Below are 26,891 nucleotides of genomic sequence, written 5' to 3'. Positions count from 1 at the left end.
TCTAGTTCTGCCATCTGTGAAAGCTAACTTTTTTCCTATCAGATTAGCTTACCCTGGTACCTCAATTTCCAGCACTACACCCACAATCATATGGGCAGCAGCTGAATAACGTGCTTCATATGAAACAACAAAAATAGCCATTAATATTAATCATTTAAAATGGATTCAGATAAAGGAGAGGCAACAGATGGCAAACGCTAACAATTATTGGCTTGAGTTACTGGTTACCATTACATTTGGAGAAGTTAATCATAAATGTGCTTGTGCCATGCGAGAATGTTGTTAAAGAAGATGGTGCACATTTTATGTGTATGTAAACTAACACAATAACTGAAGAGCAACTTTGAAGATATACTGAGTTCAGTTTCGAAAAATTAACCAATTATCCGTTTTTGCTGTAAATATTATTTATCACAATATTTATTTTCTTGCTTCATTTTAGAACAGTATGTGATCATACTGTTGTCAGTTTGAGTCCTTACATATTCATGAAAACAAACATAATAATATTATGTAAAGTACAAGCCTAATATTGTTTAGTTCAAGGTTTCACAAAATCATTAATTATTTTTTTCTTTTCTGGAAGATTTACAGATGCAGTAAATTCAGCAAATTTTTTATTGCCTTTTTCATTTTAAGCAGTGAAATTAAGTAAGTTTCAAATGTCTCAGTAATTAAGTGTAACACTTTTAGTCATAACAAAAATAGAATATCTTGATAAATTATTCAAATAAAAATATATTAAAACTTAGTAAAAAAAAGTTTGTATAATGATGGGTGTACACTTTTTGTGTTTTAAATGTTAAGTTATTCTGAAGCATACTATATAACCTAATGCATATTAAATAAATCCAAGGCATCAATCAATCCAATTTTGATTGGATATTTACAGTTAAAGATCAACTTATGCCAACTGTCTCAAACACAATTGATGGGCACCACTCCATTGCAGAACATGTCCATACCTTGGATGGATAGATAGATAGATAGATAGATAGATAGATAGATAGATAGATAGATAGATAGATAGATAGATAGATAGATAGATAGATAGATAGATAGATAGATAGATAGATAGATAGATAGATAAAAAGCAAGAATATTAAAAAGAAAGAAAAATTCTGACTTGGCAGTCCTAGTGAAGCTTTCTGGCTTCAGTTTTAAATGCACTTCCCCTTAAGTAAGAGATTCACCTTTAAGTTGCAAGAATGTTGCTGGATCTGCTTTATTTATGGCTTTGAGGATTTTAAATACCTAGACTAGGTCTCCACAGAGTATCATCTGCCTGAGACTTAGCAGGTTTAATTCTTTTCGTCTGTCAGAGTAGGACATGTCCCTAAGTCTTCTGATGCATGTACTGCTATGTCTTGATGGGCAGATGGCCACTCCTCTTGGGGAACCATCCACAAAACACATAGGGCATAATAGAAGATACACCGACAAAATTAAACGTAACAGCTAACAATATTAACATAAACAAAAAAAAAAACAAAAATGAAGAAAAAAGACATAAAAAAGGAATTTGAACCCCAGTCAAGGTTCATAACAGTGTGTTAAGGTATGGAGGATAGTAAGAAAATAGAAATATAATCCTTACAGTATGGGCCATGACTGGTACTCTTCTTACACAAGGTGCTAATGGAGCCATCCCAACTACACAAGAATATAAGAAATTTGAAAAACAAGATCAGACCATTCAGTCCATCAAGCTCATTTATTTATCTAATAGTTAAGCTGTTTCAGTTTCTCATCTAGATTCTTCTTAAGAGTTGTCAAGGTTTCTAATCCAACTACATCTCTCGGTAGTTTGCTCCAGATTCTCTTAAATCTTTGAATAAGGAAGTGCTTTCTGTCTTCAGTCCTAAATGCACTTCCCCTTAATTTCCACTGATGTCCTTGAGTATACGATTCATCGCTAAGTTAAAAGAATTATTTGTGTCTGTAGTACTTTATCAATACCTTTGAGAATTTTGAAAACCTGGATTAGGTTTCCACAGAGTTTCCTCTGCCCGAGACTAAACAGGTTTAATTCTCTGAGTCTTTCAGAGTAGGACATGTCCTTAAATTCTGAGATGCACTTAGTTGCTCGCCTCTGCACAGCTTCAAGTGCTGCTATGTCTTTCTTGTACTGTGGTGAGTAAAACTTCACACAGTACTCCAAATACAGTCTTACTAGTGCATTATATAGTTTGAGCATAACATCCAACAGCTTTGTATGATACGACCTAACATTTTATTTGCCTTTTTAATTGCTTCTGTGCATTATGCTTACTCAATGAAAATGTTGTGTCAACATATCCCCCAAAATCCTTTTTAGAGGTTATTTCCTGTATGATAGTGTGTCCCATCGTGTATTTATAATTGATATTCCTTTTGTCCACGTGTAGTAGTTTGCACTATTCTACATTTTCCAGGTGTTCTCCCAGTTCTGAAGATTTTTCAGGTCTTTTTGAATTAATTTTGCTGAATCCTCAGTGTCTGCCATCCCTCCAATTTTAGTGTTATCTGAAAATTTCACAAGTTTACTACCTATGCCAGAATCAAAGCCATTAATAGAAATCAGATAAAGTAATTGTTAAAGGACAGACTCCTGAAGGACTCTACTGATGACTTTGCTCCATTTGGAGCAAATTGAAGAATCTAAACTAGATTGGTGAGTGAGTCAGTGAACGAGTGGCATTAAAAATGACAAGGGTTTCCTATCTGATCAGGGAAAAGAAGTTGCTGGAGGCAGGGATACTACTCATCTACTGGATTTGTGTCTTTATGGGTTAGGATCAAACAAGTAAGAGACTGTGTTGCACCCCAAACCCTCCCCAATAATCATGAACACTATGGTTGGATTTAGGCCAACTGATGCCTTAAGCACAACCCAACTATGGTGTTCTCTCTGCCGTTTAATTGTTTAACTGACAAGACATTAAGATATGGATGGGTGAAGTAAACTTGCTTTGTTTGTATGAAAAATCATGGCACTGCCAGATCTAAACACTAGCATGGCAAATTGCTTGCGCACTAAAGTGACTTTAGCTGCAGGTGGATATCCCATTTTACGCCAAGCAGAGTTGTGTTGTGGTGCAGCAGTCAGTTAACCAGAGAAAGTGCTTTGAAGAAGCTGTCTGTTGTTACGGTGGTCATCACTGCTCTTGTGAAAAGAATAGAGATAAATGGCATCAATTCAGAGAGGGAGAGACAAGTTTCTTGTACCACGAGAGTGTCACTGACAGAATAAAACTGAATAGTAAAAAAAGTGCTAACTTTTACAAGCAGCCAAAATTTAAACTGTGTGATACAGACTCAGATCAAATACATGCTTTTATTATATTATAGTAATAATAATAGCAGCTTGCTATTCAAAACGTGTAGTGACAGAACTCACACCCATTATCTTTTGGTTATAAGTCAACAGTTCTTACCTCTGCACCATCATAGAATGCATATCAACTTTCTGACGATTGACATTTGAGCTTGAGTTTTTAACTCGTTGACAGCAATATGTAAATTGAATGATTTTTTTTTTTTTACTTTGGTTATATTCTTGAATAAAAGTGCACGTGTTTATTTGATATTTGGAGTAAAGTCTTCACACATTATACACTTCACATCATTATCAGTATAACATGGAAAAAGTTTCTGCTTTAGGTATGTGTTCAGCATTGCTTGCCTCACATTTCCTTTCATCCTATTCTTACCCAGATCTTTGTAGACATGGGTCACACATGAAATGCATGTATTTCAAATAACGATATACTGTATTATTTATCCTATACAATTCCAGGCTCCTCACCTTACACGCAGATAAGGAGCCTGTTGTTGTATAGGATAAGTAATACAGAGAACGTTTTGCCTGAGTTGAGCTCTGTCAAGGCGGGGATGGGACAGCAGGCTGCTTAATGCTTGTGCTGATTGACACATTTACAAAACAAAAGATGCTAAAGAGGTGCAAAGGATGCAGGATTACAAGTTTTTTCATAGGCTTCAGGGATTCTAGTGTTAAAATAAATAATAAAATAAATAGCTTAGTCATTCACCAAACCACAGAAAACTTTTTTTTATCAATGCAGATAAAAGATGAACATGGTAGATATACACAATCATAAATATGAGTGAAACAAGTTAAGTGCACAGCATGACAGCTAACAGGTAAAAACTCTGTGGTGACCTTCTTCATTTAGTGACCTCAGCATGTGCTTATTTTGCTTAGTGGTTAATCCATGGCTGCCAAAAATAGATTAGATTAGATAGATAGATAGATTCACTACATCCATGCCAATGTAATGGATAGACAGAATGAGTGATTTTGATTCACAGTGTCTATAATTGTATTACATTTTGGAGAACAATCGACTAAAATAACATTTCACATAGCCTATTCCTTAACTACTGTATTCTGTATAAAATGTGACCCATTCATTTCTAAAGTATATTGTACATCCCTGCGTTTAGCATGATCAGTATCAATCAGATTTAAAATAATGTTGCCAGTTTTGCACAAAAGTGAAAACAGTAGGGCAAAGTGGTTTAACAATTTAAAGTCCTGCATTTCTTGCTGTTTCATTCGATTTAGCTTCCCTATACATTCTCTAAAAATAACCACAGATATTTAACAATTTGCACCTAAACTATGGCTAAACAAAAGCACCAGTGTTCACCTGCGAGGCATTGCTACCTGACTCTCTGCTGCCAATGCTGATGGTTCGCCTGTGGGATTATCAATTGAGAGCACCGTTACCTGATATTTTGCCCCTTTAATCCCTGAACGTACCAAGATATTGACACGTCTCCCTTCCACTTTCTACAGCTTGTCCTTGATCCTTGATGTTCACATTTTGAATTATTTCCTCTAAGTCAAGGTTAGAAACTCCTTTGCTTTGCCTCCTCTGCCAGTTCTTTGGCTGTTTTCTTTTGCCTGGAACTGGTCATTTCGACAGTTTTCATAAATCATTGAGTGGATATTGCAATGAAGCCACTGCAGCCAACTTTTACAGGGTAGGTCACTGTCCTTCACCCTACGTCTGTACACTCCTCTGCCAACTTTTGTACTCCTCCCTGTTCCTCTGAAATGCTGGTATGGTGATCTCAGTCATGATCGTTATCCTGGTGGAGGCAGACCACAGGATGCTATCTGCCAAAATACTAGCTTAATTTCTAGCTTGGTCTGTGATTTCAGTTTTTGTGGATATGGTTTCAGTGTTATGAAACAGGAGGTTGCATTTCAGATATTGCATGATGGATCAGACCACAAGTCTGGGAGATTGTGTGGCAGTCCTTTTGCTGATAGATTAGATGCTGCCTGATTAGAGAGGAAAACAATCTGGCCACTTGAGTGTTTGTTTCATGGAATCTCTGAAAATGGAAGAAAATGCAGTCGCAGCTACAGTATGTGCAAACCATGCTACAATACCATATGTGTGGGGTAAAAATAAATAATAATAATTATTTACATTTATATAGCACTTTTTCTCACTACACAAAGCACTTTATGGAGGGACACAAACCCATGATCTCCTTACTGCAAGGCAGTAGTGCTACTAGTACACCAGCTGCATGGATCATTGCGCCACCAGCATGGTTGGTATTCATGTTAAATTTAAAAGTTACAATAGATGGACAGAGGAGAAGGTTTCATAACATATTAGACTGCGACAATTAGACACATTAAGACTCTGTCAAAACATCTAAAAACATAATCTGATTAAGTTTGCAGATCACACTAAACTAGGTGGATGGGAGAATACCTTATTGTCAAAAAAATCATTTTAGGTGTCCTTGGATGGAATTTAGTTTAATTAAACGTAAAGTTGAACATAAAATATTTAAGGGGGTCAAAATTTGAAAATACATCCCATGAGAACATTGGAGACCTTCGGTGGACTCATTACCAGGCACAGACATGGAGAGTACAAAGTAAATAGGAATAACATCTATGCTTAAGCTGTCCGACTAACTTCTGAAATAGTGTGAAGTTTTGTTTGGTTTCTATGCCCGAGGAATAATATTGGAGTATTAGAGAAATTCCAGGTAAGAGCAGCTAGACATATACCATTTTGAGATTGCTCTTGCACCTTCCACCATACAGCTATAACTGGATTGGATGACTGAGTATCAATATGCTGAGAAAAGAAAAGGCTACAACATCCTGACAGGTATAAGTTATGAGAAACACTGAAAGACATCAGCATCTTAGGTAAAATCAAAAGATGACAAAAAAAGAGCTTAAAATGAAGAATTAGTTGGCTATATGACAGTTCCTCTGCAATAAGTGGAAGCTGATTAATGGTAAATTTATTTATTTATTTCTTATACAAAGGACAATAAATATAAAGTATACGGTACGAAGCATAGCAGTAGACAGTAGTACGTTAGGGATATTGATATTGACCTGATAGTATTTTGAAAATTTTCTCCAAGTAGGGACTGATGAGCATGTTGGGCTGTGTTGTCTATTTTTTTCAAAAGGTTTTGTTTGTATATTCTTGTTACAGAGTATTGGAGAGCCAGAACTATAACTGACACCATTGGCTACAAAGTCGGGAACCCTGGACACCTTTAGAAATACCAGACACACTTCCTGAATAACAGGCCAGTTTAGGGTTGTACTTGTCAACTCTCCCACAGTTTTTCATACAGTGCTAATTGTGACTCCCCAATTAACCTAAGGTGGATGTTCTGTGGGATACTGAAACAAGTGAGGATCTCCTAGAAAAATCTGTTTGGTCAAAACTTGGCAACTACGCTATCGAGTCCTGATCCATGGTTCTTTGAGGGAGCAGTGCTAACAATAACAACAGTTTATTTCTCATAAAGCCCAAAATTACCCACAGAATGTCAATGGGTTTTAACACGCCTTGTTTTTTGATAGCCCCCTGGCTGTAACTCACTAAGAAGACAAGAAAAGAACTCCCAAAAAAACTGGGTGTCATAAAATATGATGAATACAAAACACGAAAAAAAAAATAGAACTAGACAGGCAATCTAGCATCATCACCTCAGAAATACAATACAGTAGGACAAAGTAAAAGTCAAAATAAAAGATAACAGATTGTATCACTCACTAAATACAGAACTATCATATATGAAAATACAGATTTGTTAAAGTACATCTCAAACAAAGTATAAACTAATTAACGTAAATGTAAGACAATACCTGTCCATCTGGTAATTATAGAACAACAGGCCAGACTGTATACAAGGAATCAACGAGTCAGACAAGCCAGACACAGTCAGAGTCCAGAAGACCTCTAGCCACTATCAACAACAACAACAACAACATTTATTTATATAGCATGTTTTCATACAAACAGTAGCTCAAAGTGCTTTACATATTAAAGAATAGAAAAACGAAAGATACAATTATAAAACAAAATAAATCAACATTAATTAACATCAAATAAGAGTAAGGTTCAATGGCCAGGGGGAACAGAAAAAACAAAAAAACTCCAGACGGCTGGAGAAAAAATAAAATCTGTAGGGATTCCAGACCATGAGACCGCCCTATCCTATCATGCAACCCCATTTTCTATAATTAAGACAAGCACAATAGTTTGCTGTCATGATTTCTTATGTGACTGAAATGCTATGCAAATGAATTGGAAATCTACAGAAAAATGAAGTTATGGTGAAAATTTGTTTTTATGAAATAGGCCATGATGTCCCTATTGCTGAAAGTATGGTTAAATTAAGAGTTCTAAGACTCCTAAAAATATTTGAGCTTACTTTGGTTAAATAAGGAAAATATACTTAAACTTTAAATATATTAGGAAATATTTACAGGTTTATGCAGTCCTCTTTAATATTCATAAAGTACATATACAATACATATTGTCCTTTTTGTTGCTCATGTATGTTGGCATTATTATTTTATGTTCTTTCCTATTCAAGGTGTCCTTAGATTAAATGTTCACTCTCACTTTCAAATGTGTGGCAAGACACTGAGTTGTAAGTTAACTACCACATTGTTATGAATACCTCCCACCGAGCATCTAACGCTTTCCTCTCCTGCTATTTTCACATAGATATCTTAGCAGTTCGCTAATTTAGGTGCCCCCCTGCTGCTTTTACAGTGTTCATTGTAGGACATTCTTAAGCTTTTCTATGTATACTTTAATCCCTTTTGTTTGGAATCAGACATGATTATTATCATATTTTTCATGAGTCAAATTCAATATATATTGTAAACAAATGGGTCGTAATCCTTTGCATTGAACAGAATAGAACACTACTAATTGGAAGACACTAATAATGAATAATAGATAGTCGTGTTCCCATCTGCTGGTTATGTTCATGTAATGTCCCAGCTATGAACACAGTATCAATATGCAGTGTAACCAGTGGAAAGTTTAGGACATTTTCTTACCCAAGTGCTCATAACATACAGCCTCAGATCAAATGACACATCTAAAAAGTCAGTCAGTGAATTCTTTTTCCTTACATCCCCTATTTACTGTAGATAGTCTGCTCTACTTCTAAATCAACAGTGGCTTACCAATTTCCTTGCTGGCCATTACTGCATATTTCCTGTAGATAAAGAAACATGCAGGAAATCTCTGTCCAGTCATTTTCAACCAATATAAGAAAGCCATAATTTTTTTTGCCAATTTTTGGAATCATGTGCCTTTGCTCACATCATGCAAGCATGAGAATAAGATTTTTATGTATTCAAAATAATTGAATGCAATGCTATCACCTGAATGATAGCAAAAACAACATTACCAAAAATGGTTTGATTACTCACGATTTAATACACAAGAAAAGGATGAAAAACATAGTCCACAAAGAAGAGAAAGAGAAAAACATCTACTTTGGACCCTCCTTAACTGGAATGGAACTTCTGAGGACCTTTGAGACTTTCCCACTTCCACACTTCCTCTAAGCACACCCCTATCAGTCTCAATTTTGTGTCTCTTCCACATTCCTAAGCTTCTCATACCACTAACTGAACCTTTACCCAAACTCTCCATCCAACTCCTTGTGCTTGAAGCAATTTTAAATTATTGCTGCTGTACTTTTCTCACAATAAAGTCACATTAAAACTTTATCTATATCTCTCTAGAGGCTTCCTTGCTACCCACTCCTTAAGAAGAACAGACCTGTGCTGCCCCAGCATGATAAGAGGGATAATTAGACCTTTGGTAAATTCTTCTAAACCTTCTTCGACCTCCCTCTTTTTCCATTTCAAGGTTCAGACTACTGTTTCTAACTTTTTAAACAAATATTACAGGTTTTCTCTCCAGACTATAACTCTCTTTCTTCTACACAACTCCGACCAAGCCTTTAGCACATGCGCAGGGAATGCCACCCCTTACAAACCACAGGGATCTACACTGGTATGTCCAAAATCTCTCCTATGTGGAGGTCCCTAGTGGACCTTTTCTTTGCTCCATGTCATATTTGTTGTGACCTTTCTTCTGGATATGCTTTACTTGTCCAAGCTACTAACACCCAGTTTAATTCTATAGTTAACCATCAACTGTTTTATTTAAAGTTGTCATTTGCTTTATTATTTTGTCAAAACATGTAATAAATATTCATTGTGTGCTATTTATTTTATACATTTTAGCACTGACATTTAATAGATAAACTTGTTTGATAAATGTAAAAATCTCATTTAAAAATAGCACTGCATTTGCACTGCATTGTGTTACTTTGGCAAGCAATAACAGCACTACATTTCAAACAACACATACTGTAATTTATCTGCTACTGTACTTAGTCTATTTTTTTTACTGTTTAGAAGTTTCAAAAAATTTCAGCAAGTTTGATAGAGAATAATTGAGCATACAATAAGCAATACCATATTTCACATCAAATTCAACTTCTGCACCGTCTCCAATCCATCTGGAGCAGTATGAAATCAAATAATCCAATATGTACTTGTCACTCAAAGATTTTCAAGCATCTAAAATGTTAACAAAGGCTGGGGAGGCTTATATAAGAACAATATTAATACATTTTTGACACATTTTAAAGAAGCTTCTGACAGTTCCTCAGAAGAAAATTTTTTAAGTAGAATAGGAGATTTTTTTTCCTACTGTGTTATGGTGGGATGATTACACTTTTTCTTATTGAATAAGATTGTGACAAGCAAGCAAAGTACTGTAGGATATCATACAGATTTATTTACTTTGGAATATTATTCTGTACATTAGTATTCCAAATAATGTTGTAAGTTGATTAGTTGTGAGAGTAGTTGTGGAAGTAACCCCCTAGGAAGACAGGAATAGTTCAATCAATCAGTCTTTATTCAGTCACAGATGAGTACATGGATTCCACATTGCAAGGCAGAAGAGCAAAGTTCCCCTGTTTCAATCGGCTTGTAATATTCATTTTCCTCTCTCTCCCTTATTAATGAAATAGTATCTAAGCATTTCATCTTATATTACGCAAATCGGCCAACGGTTTCCTTTTTGTGTATGTATCAGGAGGCGCCCCAAAGAAGGAAAAATCATCTTTCCTGTGTCTAATGGACGCATGCTAAATAAAGAAGTTGTCCTTGGTCAGCTTACTGCAACTTGTCTTATGACAGACGCCTGTATGAATAACCTGCCGTTATAACAAAACAGCTTTTAACCCTTAGTAGCTTACAAGCAGTTACATTTTTTTTCACATAGTACAGATAGATAGATAGAATTTTAAATGAATGCATAAATAGGTAAATAAGTAAGTATGTAAATAAATATATGAACACACACACTTTGGCCTGAACATACACCAGATTGACTATAAAGCACTGGGGGTAGTCTTAAGGGGTCTCACAATACATAAACATCACTATGACATCCAGAAAAATTAGGCCAATTGGACTACAAACAAGTACATGAAGCTTGAAACACATTCACTTTAAGTTATCCGGCTTAAAGTTACTGTGTAAATACAACATATACATGGAATCATTTTTAAATCTTCAGAACATATTAATTTTGAATAAAGTCATTCCTAATGATTTTGGGTGTTAACAACACCCTAACCCTTACCCTAATCCCAAAAATATGAGCTGATATTTAAGGCAATATAAACAATTTATGTTGTTTCCATAGAAATTAAACTTAATAATGTTACGCCCAAAAAATGCACACCCTGTCTATTACACAAGTTAGAAATTGTACATGTTGTAATATGCTGGTGTGTTTGAGGACTGAATTGATTTGAAAGCTTAAGCATTTTAAATTTCCTAAACATTACATTTTTGAAGGATGTACCTGAGGAAGAGTGAAAATTGTTCAAATGACAGTTAAAATTGTTCAGACCATGATAGAGAGCAAGTCTGGAGCTTTGCCGATACATTAAAGTGTCAGAGAAATACTGAATCATTATAATGCTCCGATAATACAGCCATGAGGTTGTTTTTAGTGTAACATTCACTCTTTGCTTACATTAATTTTCTAGACGAGTGTTTTTTTTTTTTTCTTTTTACAGTTCATTTACCTTAAGCAGCAGACGTGAGCTGGGGTTGCACTGATGTGGTTTACATGCACAGTAATTTCTTTCTCAGCGTTTGCCTAACTTGTATTGGGGACTGTTTTGCCATCGGGAGTGGTTATAAAACAAGAGGAAAAAAATAGAAAAACATACAAAATATACATGTTAAGGTGACCCCCCTCAATGTAAATTTGAAAGGGTAAACTATTCTGTCATTGAAGTCACAGAGAATATCTCTCAGTTTCAAGACAGATGAGTTTGCAGACTCACCAATGCTTTTCATATTGGAATTTCCTTATTTTTTGGAAATGAAACTTACCAAAAAACTTCTTTCAACAAAATCAGTTCAGTTCAGTTTTGTGCTTATAAGCCTTAAAACACGTTGATGATATGATGTCTGTGTAATAGTAACATACACCAAAGGTTCATGGTTTTTGAACCTTATACATATTTCTGCTTGTCTTCTGTACAGCTGTGGCAAGTGTGGTGTCTAAAAGGTTAAAACCAATATGAAACAAGAGAGCTACAATAAGGGTGGACAAGGGCAAAAGACCCTTTACTCAAGGGCTACCTGTCAACCAATGTTTAAATCAGTTACTTGTTAACAAAAAGGCTTTGGCTTTAAACTGATACAGTATGTGCTTTATGTAATTTATCTTTTAACAAAAACACTAGATCACAATTAATTTATTTAGCTTTCACAGTCCTTAATTAGCAAAATGAGTGTGTTAGATAAGGCAAAAAGTGTTCTACTTCAAGAATCCATGCAGGAAAGCTTTAAGTATTTGTCTGACAATATAAAGTCTGTAACAACAAATGCATACAATATATATTGTGCTACAATATTCTAGTTGTTCAAATACCAGGAACAGGGGCAGAAAAATGGATGGACAGATGCTGTGTGATAGAAAATTAACGTTGGCGCATTAACAAGGTTTGTGATACTAGATAATATAATTAGCAAAAATAGTAATATGAGTTTTTAATTCAGCAGATTTCAGTATCCGCCTGAAGCTGAATTATGAGTAAGTGATCCTTTTTTATGAAGAGCTCTTTTAGCTCTTTAAAGCCACATTCATTTAGGTATAAATATTAGAGTCTATGTCTGGACTTGAAGGCCGCATGATGGTGTAGTGGTTAACATAACTGCCATACGGGCCAAGTGTCCTGCATTTGACTGTTGTTTATATGGAGTTTACCCGTACTTTGTGCATGAAAGACTAATTGACAATTCTAAATTTGTCCCATGTGAATGTGTGATTCACTGTATACCTGAAACAAACTGTTGCTTCATCAGGGTTGGTTTCTGCCTTGAACCCACTGTTGTTGGTGAAAGGCTCCATGCTTCTAGAACTGTGAATGGGACTAAGAAGGGTAGGGAGTGTTACATTATCTGTTATTTTTCAGGTTTGTCAAAGGAAAGCGTGCACATCTGGCAAACTTGAAACTAGTAATAAGCCATTTTATTTAAATAACACCTTTCCTATTCTCAGAGTACACTTTTCGGTTAACCAATTAGATGTGAGTTTAAGTAATATCTGTGTGGTCACTCAAATGGCTGAGGAATCCAGTCTAATGTTTGCAGCCCTTGAAACAGTGGAGACAGGAGGTTTGATTGTGTCTGGCTTCCTCAAATCCTCCTTCTCCTTCTCTGTCTATCTTGTGCCTCCCTCCATATGTAGGGCTACTTGAAAAACTGGGGACAGTGCTGTAGCTAGGGTCTCTCCCACCTAGTGATATTAATCAGGCTTCTTGTGACACAGGCCTTGAGGGTGTTGCTGGACCGTTTAATTTTCTCCAAGCACTCTGGCTTTGACTCGGATGGGAGTGCAGGAGTTTTGTATGGAAAATAAAATCAGGTCTTCTGATACAGTAGTCCATCCTGAGTTGTTTCTTATTTTAATGCTGGACATTTTTGTCCCAATGAGAATACTGAAATTGATGCAGCAATGTTCTGGAGTTTAAAGTGCAAGGGTTTTAGTTGACAGTGGTAGGCAACTCAGATCTGGTTTCTGTACAAATACTTATTAATCCACACCTCCTTCATGAATCTGTAGCACTAGGTCTTGAAGAACAATGTTCTTAAGAAGAAGCCACATTAATAGACTGTATGTTAAAGGGCTGACTGCAAAATCATAGTGATATAATTTCTTGTTAGTGAGTGTGGCTTGAGGGTTAAGATGTTCCTTCTAGTCCCTTCCCCAGCCCTGACTAATTCAATTTATAAAGCACCTTTCTGACCTACTCAAAGAACTTTACACAGACAGTGGGAAACCACTTCAACCACCACCAATGTGTAGCATACACCAGGATTAGTCAGTGGCAGCCATCATTGTGCACACATTAGCTATTAGGTGGTGAAGTGGTGAGAGAGATTGTAAGCCAGTAACGGACAGGAGATGAACAGTTGACAACAATGACCAGGCCATAGGGGAGGACAGCTTAGCCAGGACATCGGAGTTCACCCTAATGCTTTTTGAAAGATGCCCAGGGATCTTTTATGACCAGAGAGAGTCAGGAGCTCAGTTTTACATCTCATCTGAAGAATGGCACCAGTTTTTACTGCCCAGTGTCTCTGTCACTGTACTGTGGCACTGTAGTGTTGGGATCCACACACAGGCTACAGGGTAAGCCCTCCTTGGTGGCCTCACCGTCACCTCTTCCAGCAGCAGCCCATGCTTTTCTAGATGGTCTCCCAACCCAGTACTGCATGGGTGCTAACATCATCGCAGGTCGTCATGTTATCTACCTGTGCTTCAATTATAAAAATTATTAATGCAGATTATGCTCTTTTGTTTTAAAGAGCCATGAGAAGACATTCACTATTAAAAGACACTATGAAGAAAATAAAGTTTACTATGTGGATTGTTGATAAACTCAAAACTGTAATATTTACAAAATCTAAAGAATTATTATAAAATGAAAGGATGAATCCCAGGCTTAGACATCACTTGCACTCCTGTTTTATCTTTACCATAAAAATCCCTGAGCAGTCTTAGCAGTTTAGAAAAAAAGTCTGACACATGCACTAAAGAGAATATGAATGTACTGTACGATTAAGTATGTGTACCGTAACTAACATGGCAAACAGCAAACGATAGGAAACATATTAAGGCAGACATTTTCATGACATATTCAATTACCTGTGTCGTTAAATTTAAAATTACTTAAATACTGAAATTCATTTTAGGACATGGCAATTTTTTTTTCTCAAATGCTGCACATACCAATTTTTCAGTCACATTTGTGAGTCTAAAAAAAGAAAAGACAGTCACTGCGGGCTGACAGTGAGCATTTTCAGTGGGGCATTACAGTGAACAGAACATATTGTACTGTATATTCAGTAACTGAAATTCCATATGCAATGTTTCTGCATGCAGACTAACTGTCATGTGTACTTTTACTACTAACACTGTGTCGGAAGGTATTTTTATCATTACAGGAAATGCTAAATGACACTGAATGTGTATGTATATATTTATATATACATATAATTAATGTATATTAGAGGTATTAAGTTCTTGTGTCTTTGAAAAACTGAAATCATAAGGACAAAAAAATGTACATCATTTGAGTGACTATTGGCTAACAATAAGGATATTGTGATATTGTACAAAAGGCTAGATGTTGCTAATGTATCAGTAACATCAATTACGCCGTCTCTGTGAATTTTAACAGTCAGAGGATTCAAAGTACATTAAGCTGATTTAATAGATTATTTTTCTGTTCCTCTGTCATCTTTCATCTGGTCAATGTATGCTGAAATATTCAATTTATGACTCTTAATTTCATAATGCAATAATGGCATTCTTCTTTCCATTATGGGACCTACTTAATCCAGTACAAGCTCAGAGGAGCAGAGTTTATCCCAGCAACACTGGGGACATATCTGGATGTGATGCCATCTATCACATGGCACATTTTTGAATGAAATACTACTTTCCAGTCCCCAGATAACCTAGCCTGGGGGACTTTGGGACTTGGCAAAGAAACAGCATAGCCCACGCCCATATGAACACAAAGAGAATGTGCAAATTTCACACATGAGGTGAATGGCTGGGATTGTTAACAGCATTAGTAATACAATTAAAATTCTGTATTATTTAGTAATAGGCTGATGCCCCATGCATGGCAGCACCTGACGTTGTCAGGATAGACTCTAACTCTCTAAAAATCTGGACTAAGTAAAACCTGTACCTGGAAGGATGGATTATTCAATAAATATGGTTTGCACAGAAGTATATATTGTTTTTTTTAAGTAAGTGGTTTATTGAATAAAAAAAAAAAAATAGTCTTAATGACAAACCTAGAAAGCTCTTTCTCTGTGTAACTGTGATTCATTGGCTCCTGGGACTGGTCTGATTCTTGTCTTGAAACATTTTCTGTTTGCACAGTCATAGTCATCTGTCTTCAGACAAAAATTAGGTTGATTAAATCAAGAGTGTATATTGGATATTGAATAATTAAAAAATGTATCTCTTTGTCTTGAATTATACCTCACTTTCCTCTGAAGTTAAACAATTGTTATATATTTTCCCAGATATCCATGACGAAAATGGCTTAAAGCCAGTTATGGTATATATTCATGGGGGCTCCTATATGGAAGGAACAGGAAACATGATTGATGGGAGCATTCTCGCTAGTTATGGAAACGTCATTGTCGTTACCATCAACTACAGACTGGGTGTTTTGGGTAAGTGACTGGTTTTATTATCTTTTTAAAATGTTCACTGCTTTTATAAATGATACGCATGGCAAAACTCTTTTTAAAGTACTTTAACACTGGCAAATCATATTAGGAAATAATGCTGTTATCGTGCTGGTGTTTGATAGCAAAGCATCAGAAAGTGAAAGTTTTTTGCAAAAGTGTTGCAAAATGAAAATGTTTATAGCTCTGTTTACTTTTGTGAGATTACTTTTCCATTTTATTCTAGCCAGTATGATTTATACATTTTGTTAGTGTGCAAACCTTTGGCATTTGAAATCGGGGTAACATGCCTTTCACTTGTAAGTATGTGTAGTATATTGCTTCTTTCAGTGAATTTGTGGCCTTTTAAATTCTTTCTGCTTGATTATGTGTAGTAGACTGCTTATTTTATTAAAAATGTGGTATAGCACCTAAGGAGCTAGATAGTAATCCATGATGATGTTTATTTAGTGATTAAAACACTTAAGACTGATCTCTGTTTATACTGTATGTTGTATTCTCTGTCTTTATTTCAACTTTAAAACAACTGATCTGTCTTTAGCAATGTGAATAGTGGCCTTCACAAATATAATACAATTACAAAGAAAAAGTGAAGGGAGTCAATTCATTCCACAGCAATACCTGGTCAGGTTAAGAAGGTAGTGAGGGTCATTTAGAGTTGTCATCTTCTGTAGTAGAATTTTTTTTTTTTTTTTGCCAGACTGTCCTTTGGAGCACAGATAGGTTAAAGAGGGTGGCCCTGACCAAAAAAAAAAAAGCAGGAGATAGAACCAGAGGTGGCAGTTACAGATGTTAAGATTTGCATTGGGTGTGATGAAGACGGATAGGATTAGAAATTAGTACATTAGAGGATCAGCTCAAATTGGATAGTTGGGAGACAAAGTCAGAGAGGCGAGATTGCATTTGTTTGGATATGTGCAGAGGATAGATGCTGGGTATATTGGGAAAATGATGCTAAGGATAAAGCTACCAGGCAAGATAAAAAGAGGAAGGCCTAAGAGGAGGTTTACGGATGTGGTGAGAGAGGACATGCAGGACAGAACAAGATGCAGAGGACAAGAAGATATGGAAAGAGATGATCCGCTGTGGCAACCGAAAGAAGAAGAAGAAGTCCAGGAGTGCACTTCTAAGTATTGTATGTCCAGGTGATTCTATATACTGTAGAAAAGACTTCTTTGTATACAAAAGAACTACTTTAAGAGAAAGTGGAGCATCTTTTTAGAGGTTATATTTGTTATGTGGAATGTTCATTACTGGAAATGTCTGAATTTGTTTGTCACCTTAAAGCAATTTGTTTCTTGTGTGAGGCCAAGAGCTATGAAGCTGCATTAGTTTTAGTGTTATGGGTTGAAATAACAAAGGAGTGTATGTTGCTGTCCAAATGAATCAGACAAGATGAACTCTTTATTTTGAGTATATATAAATATATCTATTTATCTGTATACTGTGGATATATTGTAAGGGAGCCAACAGGAACCCCACTTTAATGGCAGCTGGTATGGCTAGAATTAAACTAAAAAGGATCCAGAGTTTCAACTGAGTGCCACTGATAACTGCAGGTTCAAAATGAATGATGAGGTAGGCTTTTAGAGCACAGGGTGACGACAGAGTTGCGGTTAGAGTGGTAGCTATTGATAATCATGTGGGTTCTTTTCTTCAATTCTGGATAAACATCTGTCAGTGCATCCTTGAAAAATGAGTCTTTCTAAAACACATACCTATGTTTTTGTTTGGGAATGGTTGCGACTGTACAAGTCATTAATAAAATAGATTTCATTTTTTGTTTCTGTGTTTAATTCAACATGATGATGTTTACTTTAAATTTGAAATTGACTTTATTTTAGAAACCAGACAGATACTCCTAATAATACCTATCACTTGTTCTGTGAAAGGAAGATTTTTTTTTATTTTTTGAAGTCTTACATGGAAGTTGTACCAGTTAGATCCCTTAATAATGAACACAAGATGTAGTTCATTGTTGTAAAAGGTGTGTTTCCTGTAGTTGCAGCTGAGGAACAGATTTCTTTCTTTGGCAATATGTAGGGTAGCTTACAGGTCTGAAATCCTGCACACTTCCCATGGGTCTTCTTTGACCTGTGCCAGCTACTATTGGTTGATTGGACTTTATTTGTCCCTGGGGAACAATTTGGCTTTTTTACAGCAACTCAGTAAATAATGAATAAATAAAGTACACATGTATTGTTATATTGTGACAAAACAGGAAACCCCTTTCAAATACACACCAGAATGACTAAAAAGAAAGAAAACGTCTGACTAGGCAGTGACACTCACAGTGAGGCCGTAAGCAGGCGTGTTGTCATTGGTATAAAGGAGCCCCAGTAGCATATCTTGATTAACTTCTGCTGAGTGATTTATTGGCTGAAAATCCTCATTGCTATGTGTCAGAGAGAGGATGTGCAGCATTCAATCAATCAATCAACATTTATTTATATAGCACATATTCATACAAAAAAAAATGTAGCTCAAAGTGCTTTACAAAATGAATAGAGTAATAGAAGACACAATAAAAGATAAACATAAGTCAACATTAATTAACATAGAATAAGAGTAAGGTCCGATGGCCAGGGTGGACAGAAAAACAAAAAACTCCAAAGCTGGAGAAAAAATAAAATCTGTAGGGTTCCAGACCAAGAGCCCGCCCAGTCCCCTCTGGGCATTCTACCTAACATAAATCATCATATTTTCATGGAAGGACCTGATGATGATGGTCACGTAGACTTCTGGCTTTCAGTCCATCATTGTTGGAGCATCATGATGCTTTGAGTAGGTGGTGGTGGCAGGCCGCCACCACAAAGAAACCGGAAAAAGAAACAGAAGAGAGTAGGGGTCAGTACGGATTTTAGAGCCACCATGAATAGTTATTATGAAGAATTGAACATACAGAGTATCAGGATTATGTTAAAGTGAAGTTATAAAAAGGCCATGTTAAAGTAATGTGTTTTCAGCAGTGTTTTAAAGTGCTCTACTGTATTTGCCTGGCGAATTCCTATTGGCAGGCTATTCCAGATTTTAGGTGCATAGCAGCAGAAGGCCGCCTCACCACTTCTTTTAAGTTTAGCTTTTGGAATTATAAGGAGACACTCATTTGAAGATCTAAGGTTACGATTTGGAATATAACGTGTCAGGCATTCCGATATATAAGATGGAGCGAGATTATTTAAGGCTTTATAAACCATAAGCAGTATTTTAAAGTCAATCCTGAATGACACAGGCAACCAGTGTAGTGACATCAAAACTGGAGAAATGTGTTCGGATTTTCTTTTCCCAGTTAGGATTCTAGCAGCTGCATTCTGCACTCGTTGCAAATGATTTATGTCTTTTTTGGGTAGTCCTGAGAGGAGTGCGTTACAGTAATCTAGTCTACTGAAAACAAAAGCGTGAATTAATTTCTCAGCATCTTTCAATGATATAAGAGGTCTAACTTTAGCTATGTTTCTTAAATGAATTAAATAAGTGGTCTGATGAATATGCGATTTAAAATTCAGATTACAGTCAACGGTTACCCCTAAATTTTTTACTTCCGTCTTAACTTTTAATCCTAGTGCATTAAGTTTATTTCTGATAACCTCGCTGAATCCATTATTGCCAATTACTAAAATTTCAGTTTTCTCTTTATTTAGTTTGAGAAAATTACTATTCATCCATTCAGAAATACCAGTAAGACATTGTGTTAGTGTATCGAAAGAGTCGGAGTCATCAGGTGCTATAGATAAGTACAGCTGTGTGTCATCAGCATAGCTGTGGTAGCTCACATTGTAACCTGAGATAATCTGACCTAACGGAAGCATGTAGATTGAGAATAACAGCGGACCCAGGATAGAGCCTTGTGGAACACCATATCGGATATCATGTGTCTTTGAGATTTGATTACCACAACTCACAAAGAATTTTCTCCCTGCCAGGTAGGATTCAAACCAATTTAAGACACTGCCAGAGAGGCCCACCCATTGACTAAGGCGATTTCTAAGAATATTATGATCAATGGTGTCAAATGCAGCACTCAGATCTAAGAGGATGAGAACAGATAAATGGCCTCTGTCTGCATTTACCCAAAGTCATTTACTACTTTAACAAGTGCAGTTTCTGTGCTGTGATTTGTTCTGAAGCCTGACTGAAAGGTATCAAGAATAGCATGTTTATTTAGGTGGTCATTTAACTGCATAATGCCTGCCTTCTCTAAAATTTTACTTAAGAAGGGCAGGTTAGAAATGGGTCTAAAATTTTCAAAGGCAGAGGGGTCAAGATTATGTTTCTTAAGAAGGGGTTTAACTACAGCAGTCTTAAGACAGTCTGGAAAGACCCCGTATCTAATGACAATTTACTATGTCCAGAATATTGTCAATTAGACGCCTGATATTTCTTTGAAAAACCTGGTTGGTATTGGGTCAAGGACGCAGGTGGAGGATTTCAGTTGAGAGATTATACTATGTAATTCAGGTAAATCTATCCTGGTGAAAGCATTTAATTTGTTTATAACGGAGTACCGGGCTTTGGAGGTTCTGCAGTGTTGGGGAGATATACTATGTTATCTCTAATATCATTAATTTTTTGAGTGAAAAATACAGCAATGTTCTCACAGGTTTCACTGGAAGTATTCTGGGGCATTCCTTTGTGTTACCTGGGTTTAACAGACGGTCAATTGTTGAAAATAAGACTCTGGGATTACTAGCATTGTTATTTATAATATTAGAGAAATAGCAGCTCTCAAGACGGACAGTGTTATTGTATTCTGTTATTTTAACTTTTAATATTTCATAGTGGATAGTTAGTTTAGTTTTCCTCCATTTACGCTCAGCTCTACGACATGTTCTTTTTAAATCAGACACTCTTTGGGTCTTCCATGGAATAACAGTACTAGAGGATTTTTAACTGTCTTTTCAGGTGCAACTATGTCAACAGCAGTTCTTACTTTAGAATTAAAGTTTTCCACTTTACTATTTACATTATCCTCGCTATTATAGCTGGCATTATAAACGGACTGATTGCTTAGAATAGTTGTAAGCTTTAAAGCTGCTGATGAGTCAAAGAAGCGTTTTTTAACAAAATGCTTCTCATGAGCGTTTTCTATCTTTATTTCTATATTAAATAGTAGAAGGAAATGGTCTGATAGACCGATATCAGTGACCTGCTTTATATCAACTTTAAGTCCTTTAGTAATCACTAAGTCTAACGTATGACCTGCTTTATGTGTAGGCTGATTTACGAGCTGCCTCAAATCAAAAGAGTCCAGGAGGTTCATGAATTCCTTTACCTTTTGGTCACACTGATTGTCGACATGAAAGTTAAAGTCCGACTATTAAGAGTGCATCATAGTTTGTAACTAAAATTGACATTAAGTCAGAGAATTCCTCAAGGAAAGACGTTATATTTAGGAGGTCTATACACGGATAATACGAGAACGTGAGAATCTCCATGAATAACAACGGCGAGATACTCAAAGGACTTAAATTTACCAAAACTAACATCTTTACATTTTAATCGCTCGAGTAAATGTTTGCCAAACCGCCCCTTTTCCCTGGCGGTCGCACGAGTAAAACTGTAATCCGGGCGCAGATTCGATTAAAACTGCCGCCCCATTGGAATTAAGCCATGTTTCATTTAGCGCAATAAAATCAATGTTTCTATCACTAATAAGATCGTTTATAAAAAATGTCTTGTTAGTTAAAGCTCTAACATTTAATAGTGCCATATTTAATGTTTCTGAAGGGCAGAGCTGAATTTTATGCGTGTTATCGGTAATCGGAACAAAAATTAAGTTATTTTTGTTAACGCCGCTCTGTGTGTACTTTTATGTAATCTACAATCCGTTTTATAGTCTTAATGCAGTGTTGATCTGAAGTAGTAATTTCAATTAAATTATTGGTGTTTTTGCCGCACTGCCTAGATTTTTTACGTGCGTTAAGATTTGTTATTAGATTATTAATGATGTGCACTTTAACGGAAGACTCTGTTAAGCCATTATGTCCTATCAAACCAGTAGCATTACGTAAGGGGTTAGCAGTAGAAGTAGACAGTCAAGATAGACGAATTACCTTAGCGATGTTTTCGGAGAGGACCCGGGCGCCAAATCTATTCGGATGCAGTCCATCCCGCTTGAAGAAGCACGGCCTTTCCCAAAAAAGATCCCAGTTGTCTATAAACCCGATGTCTTGATTCTCGCAGAAGCCTCTCAGCCAGTTGTTTAAACCCAGCAGACGACTGTAGTATTCATGCGATCGTCTGACGAGAGGTAGTGGACCCGAGATGAAGATTTTTGCGGATGGGGTCCTCTCCTTCGTGTCTTCAACTAGTGCTGCGAAGTCAGCCTTGAGAACCTCTGACTCTCGGTGCCTTATGTCGTTTACGCCGGCATGTAGAATGATGGATCCAATTGCCCTCTTGTGCTTCTGGTAGAAGGTCGGCGCCCGCCTCATCACATCTCGAACTCGAGCACCGGGAAAACAAGAAACAAAGGATTTTTGATTAGGGCACGTGATATTCAGGTTTCGTACAATGGAATCACCTACCACGATTATATCACCCGGGGTTGAAGGCAGACTGGGGACGCGGAGAGGGTCGAATCGATTCTGGATTTGAATGCTCGCCTGTGCCGCTGGAGGTGTTCTAGCCTTGAACCCCCGCCTGCAAAGCTGAAACCCGTCGAGGTCTTCATCAGCGTTGTTCCTACGAGGCGCGGGGGCGAAGCTTACTTGCCCTTGTTCATAATGTCATTCAATTTGTTATCATTTCCTCATTTACTGTTACCTTTAGAGTGTTGAGACTGTCTTTTTAATTAACCTGTTGATTCGGTGGGCCTCTCTTGAAATGACGTTCCTGGCCCAGCACACCACTATGTAGAAATTTGCAACTGGCCATCACAGAGATGTAGAAGATGTGAAGGATGTCTCTTCCCACAACATTCTCCTAGGACAAAAAGAGTCTGCTCTGGCTTTTCTTATATAGTTCTTCTGTGTTATGAGACCAGTCCAGCCTGTTATTGCTGTGGACCCCCATATACTTGTAGCAGTGCTTGGGTGTAGTCGTTTGGTGAATGTCAAAAACCAGTTCCTTGGTTTTACCAATGTTAAGTTCTTTCTTCACTAAGAAGCAAAGTTTATCACCTAATGCCTATACTCTTGTGTCCTCCCCTTTTTCAATACACCCTATAAGTGCAGAATCATTAGTAAATCTGTGCAAGTGACATGACCTAATTCAAGGAGTACAGGGTGAATAGAAAAAGAGACAGGACTATTGTTTGTGGTGATCCAGTATTGCTCACATTTACATAATAGTCACAGTCAGGCAGACCACAGTCTGTGAGGCTCAAGGACTATATTGAATGTATAATGGAAAAGAATACTGACTCAAATAGAAAGGCAGTATTTTGAAAAAGATGGACCAGACGTTGGGACTTAATAAAAATACATGCAGGGATTAAAACTGAAAATCAAACCACATTTAGTGAAAAAGCTGAGTCAAGAAATATTTCATAAAAGTCATAAGCCTAAGAATATGAAAAAGAAGGAATCTCACTAAGTATCCTAAATAAATAGCCACAAACCTGGGAGAGAACATGCCCACCAGTGCCAGCATTTAAATTTAACATTAATAATATGTGATGTTGAAACCTCTGTGACCATGCTGCAGGCAACAGGGAGTCACATCTTGGCAACAGGACTCAAGAAATGACAGCACCCATAACAAAATTAAAATGGTGTCTGAAACCATTGCAACAGAACTCAGAACATTGTCAATATTTGAAAAAAGTCACAACCATGAATATACAGTTCTTTTCTAACTTATCAGGATTCCACTCCTGTCCTTTTTGTCTTTTCATTAAGAACTAAAACACAATTTCTGTTTCTGGAGTATATGGACAAAATATAAGTAGCGTGGCTGGAAAAACATGCTTTCCCTCTTGAATCAAATGAGGACTGCATTAGATAAACTACAACTTTGTGAAAACTCCCCCTGCCATTATAATGGCATGCTCTCTGGATTATACACTTTACTTTTGCTTCTATCATTTTCATACTCACTTAATTCAATTCAGAGTAATAAATGTCCAGTACCTATATATTTTTAGTAATAACATCTTTTTATATTTTTTCTTTTGTTGTCAGAATTTACCTTTGCAATTCAAATTAACCAATAACATAGTTTAGCTTTATTGTAACAATATGCCTTGTTCATTAAATCAAAAACAATAGGAAGTATTAACAAGCATTACCACAATTCCTTTTGCCCATTCTAGTGCTATAATGCAGCCTTTCACATTTTCCACTTGCATAAGTCAGCTTGAGTAAAACTCTCAGTAATTTGCTGTCATGGAAACTGCTCTTGCTTGATTTAGAGTATGCTTCACCACTTAGTCATCATAAGTGCTATAGAGGAAAAAAAAGTGATAAAATGGACCATTCTGTGCAGTGTCAGATTTCTATCTCATGTAAGAGAGCTTTCAGGTTTATAAAACACTTTGGACCTTGTCAAAAGCCCACTCAATACTAAGAGTTATATAACTCTTTCTCCAGAGCTGCTTTCTGTGAGGCTTCAGCTGTCCTGATTGACATGTATGGGTAAATTTAATAGAAATGTCGTTTAAGAGATTAACTTTAAAAGTTATTTTTCCATGCTTAGTTTGTCATGTGGTGGATGTATTGCAGACATGTATGAAATAAGATGCACTGGCAAATTTCAAGCAGATCACTTTCAAGTGACACTTGAATGCTATGAAGAGGGTTCTTGGCCATATTTTTGTGCATCCAATTATCTACCTTTAATTTCTTTCCTTTTTTATTACTATGCTCTTCTACTCTGATACCTCAATAGAAATGCAAAAAAGGTGTCTCTGTCCTGTTCTTCAAAAGTTTTTTTTTAGCATTTTATATGATTTTTAGTTTTAATATTGTAAACAAGAAAGGCAACTTTTTATTGAAGTCAAAGTTTTAGTTATTTATTTGTTCATTTTATATATTTTGACAATGAGCCATAGTTTGTCCCAAATTCAGAGATCAATAGGAAAAAAATAATTAAGTATGAATGAGACATTGGTCCATCACTGAAGACACTCACGCACAGCCCCTCAATTTAGTGTCTTCAGTAACACTTACAGCATGCCCTTTGAGCAGGGCCATCTTACCAGCAATATAGGCCCCCAGGAAAAGCAGTGCACTGGGGTCCCTACCTGCACAACCACTCAGCAAGTCACAACATGCATAGATTAGCTGGGGCCACCGGGCAGCTGCCCAGCATGCCCATGCATTAAGAATGCCCCGCCTTTGAGGGCAAAAAGAAATCAGAGGAGACTCAAATAGACAGAGCGTGTTAATTTAACACTGCTCTCACATCCACCATGCTTCCCACTAAAAGTAAAATTAATGCAGACTAATCTTTTAAAAAGAGAAAAAATCACATGCAGGTGACCATTACATTTGAGTAGAGAAGTAAGCACCAATATCTAGGACACCTGAATATAACTGTAATGTTTTCTTGCCATCGAGCCAAACAAACCAGACTTATCAATTGCAGTCCATCAACAAAAAGTAAAAACTGTAGCGGTATGAAGAATCCAACCACATCATGCGTCTATACTGTCTGCACTAGGCCGCAGAAGTAAGGAGACTGAAATGGATTAAGGATGTGGTAAGTGGAAAAATAAACTGACTAAGATCGAAACTGCGTAGCAACAGAACTCAGAACATTGTCAATATTTGAAAAAAGTCACAACCATGAATATACATGTAAGGTGACCTAAAATGTAAATCAAAGATTGTAGTCAAAAGGACAGAAAAATGTTTATAACCAGAATTCAAACTAAGAATTAAGGACAATAATGCTAGGCTTATTAAGGTTGTATCCACAAACTTAGAAAAACTAAGAACTGTGTGTTGCAGAAAAGAAAAAGTCTTGAGTCATCACTATAATTGAAATACAAGGATGTCCTTTATTTTCACCCACTAGTGGAGGTTCATTGTATTGTAAGCAGGACCTCCATAGCAAGTCTGATTAGTCTTAAGAGAACAGCTCCTGTAATCACTTAGGTTAATTTACAAACAGTAGCTAGCAAACGGTTCAATGCCACCAATGAGCACTCTCATATAAGGTACCTACTAGCAATATCCCTCTGCCATTAAATAACATCCTTCATCATACACTGCTACAAATCAAGTCAGGATTCCCTAGCATAACCTGCAGGCAGTTTCAAATACCTTTTTTCTTTTCCTTTACATGTCCAGTGCCAACTTTTATACTTATGATACAGTGATGTAAAATACTGCACACTTCCTGTTAACCTTGTCCAGTAACTGCCTAGCAACAGAAGCAATCAAGAGCAGAAAAATTCCAGAATCAATAACAAAAACAAAATGGCATTGTGGAACAAAGTTAAATCAATATAAAATATTAAAAACAAAAGCCAGGTCATGAGACCAGCAATATAATAATTCTACAATATATACTGTGCATTATACATTATAGTGACTTCATATAAGCTATGAAGATTATAAAACAAATAATTTTATTATACATACCCACACATATTTATACACACTGTATATACTGTTTTGGAGAGGAAGGATGGATTGGTTTTCCAGCTGGGATGGAGGCTTCCTTACCTAGCCAGGAGGTCCTGTGAAAGTATGGACCAACTGAATGATTGGGCATCCTGGCCTGGCAGATGGTATTCCCTTTCCCAGTCGGTAGGCTGCCACAGTGAAAGAGCAGAGGGAGACGGCCTTCTGGGGCAGTGTGTTCCCCTAGTATGCTG

General features: G+C 36.5%; 1 protein-coding gene across 2 annotated transcripts in view; it reads left to right on the top strand.

Moving 5' to 3' along the window:
- nlgn4xa (neuroligin 4 X-linked a) overlaps window positions 1–26,891 on the top strand; it is a 607,526-nt gene that overhangs the window by 170,849 nt on the left and 409,786 nt on the right. For both annotated transcript variants that reach the window (XM_039743574.1, XM_039743573.1), the window contains one exon: window positions 15,959–16,111. In XM_039743574.1, coding sequence (XP_039599508.1) covers window positions 15,959–16,111 — 153 coding nt within the window. The remainder of the gene's footprint in view (window positions 1–15,958; window positions 16,112–26,891) is intronic.

This window comes from Polypterus senegalus, chromosome 2 (genome assembly GCF_016835505.1).
Source record: "Polypterus senegalus isolate Bchr_013 chromosome 2, ASM1683550v1, whole genome shotgun sequence".
Taxonomy (NCBI): domain Eukaryota; kingdom Metazoa; phylum Chordata; class Cladistia; order Polypteriformes; family Polypteridae; genus Polypterus; species Polypterus senegalus.
The sequence above is the reverse complement of the archived record's forward strand: the minus strand, read 5'-3'. Positions and strand labels throughout refer to the sequence as shown.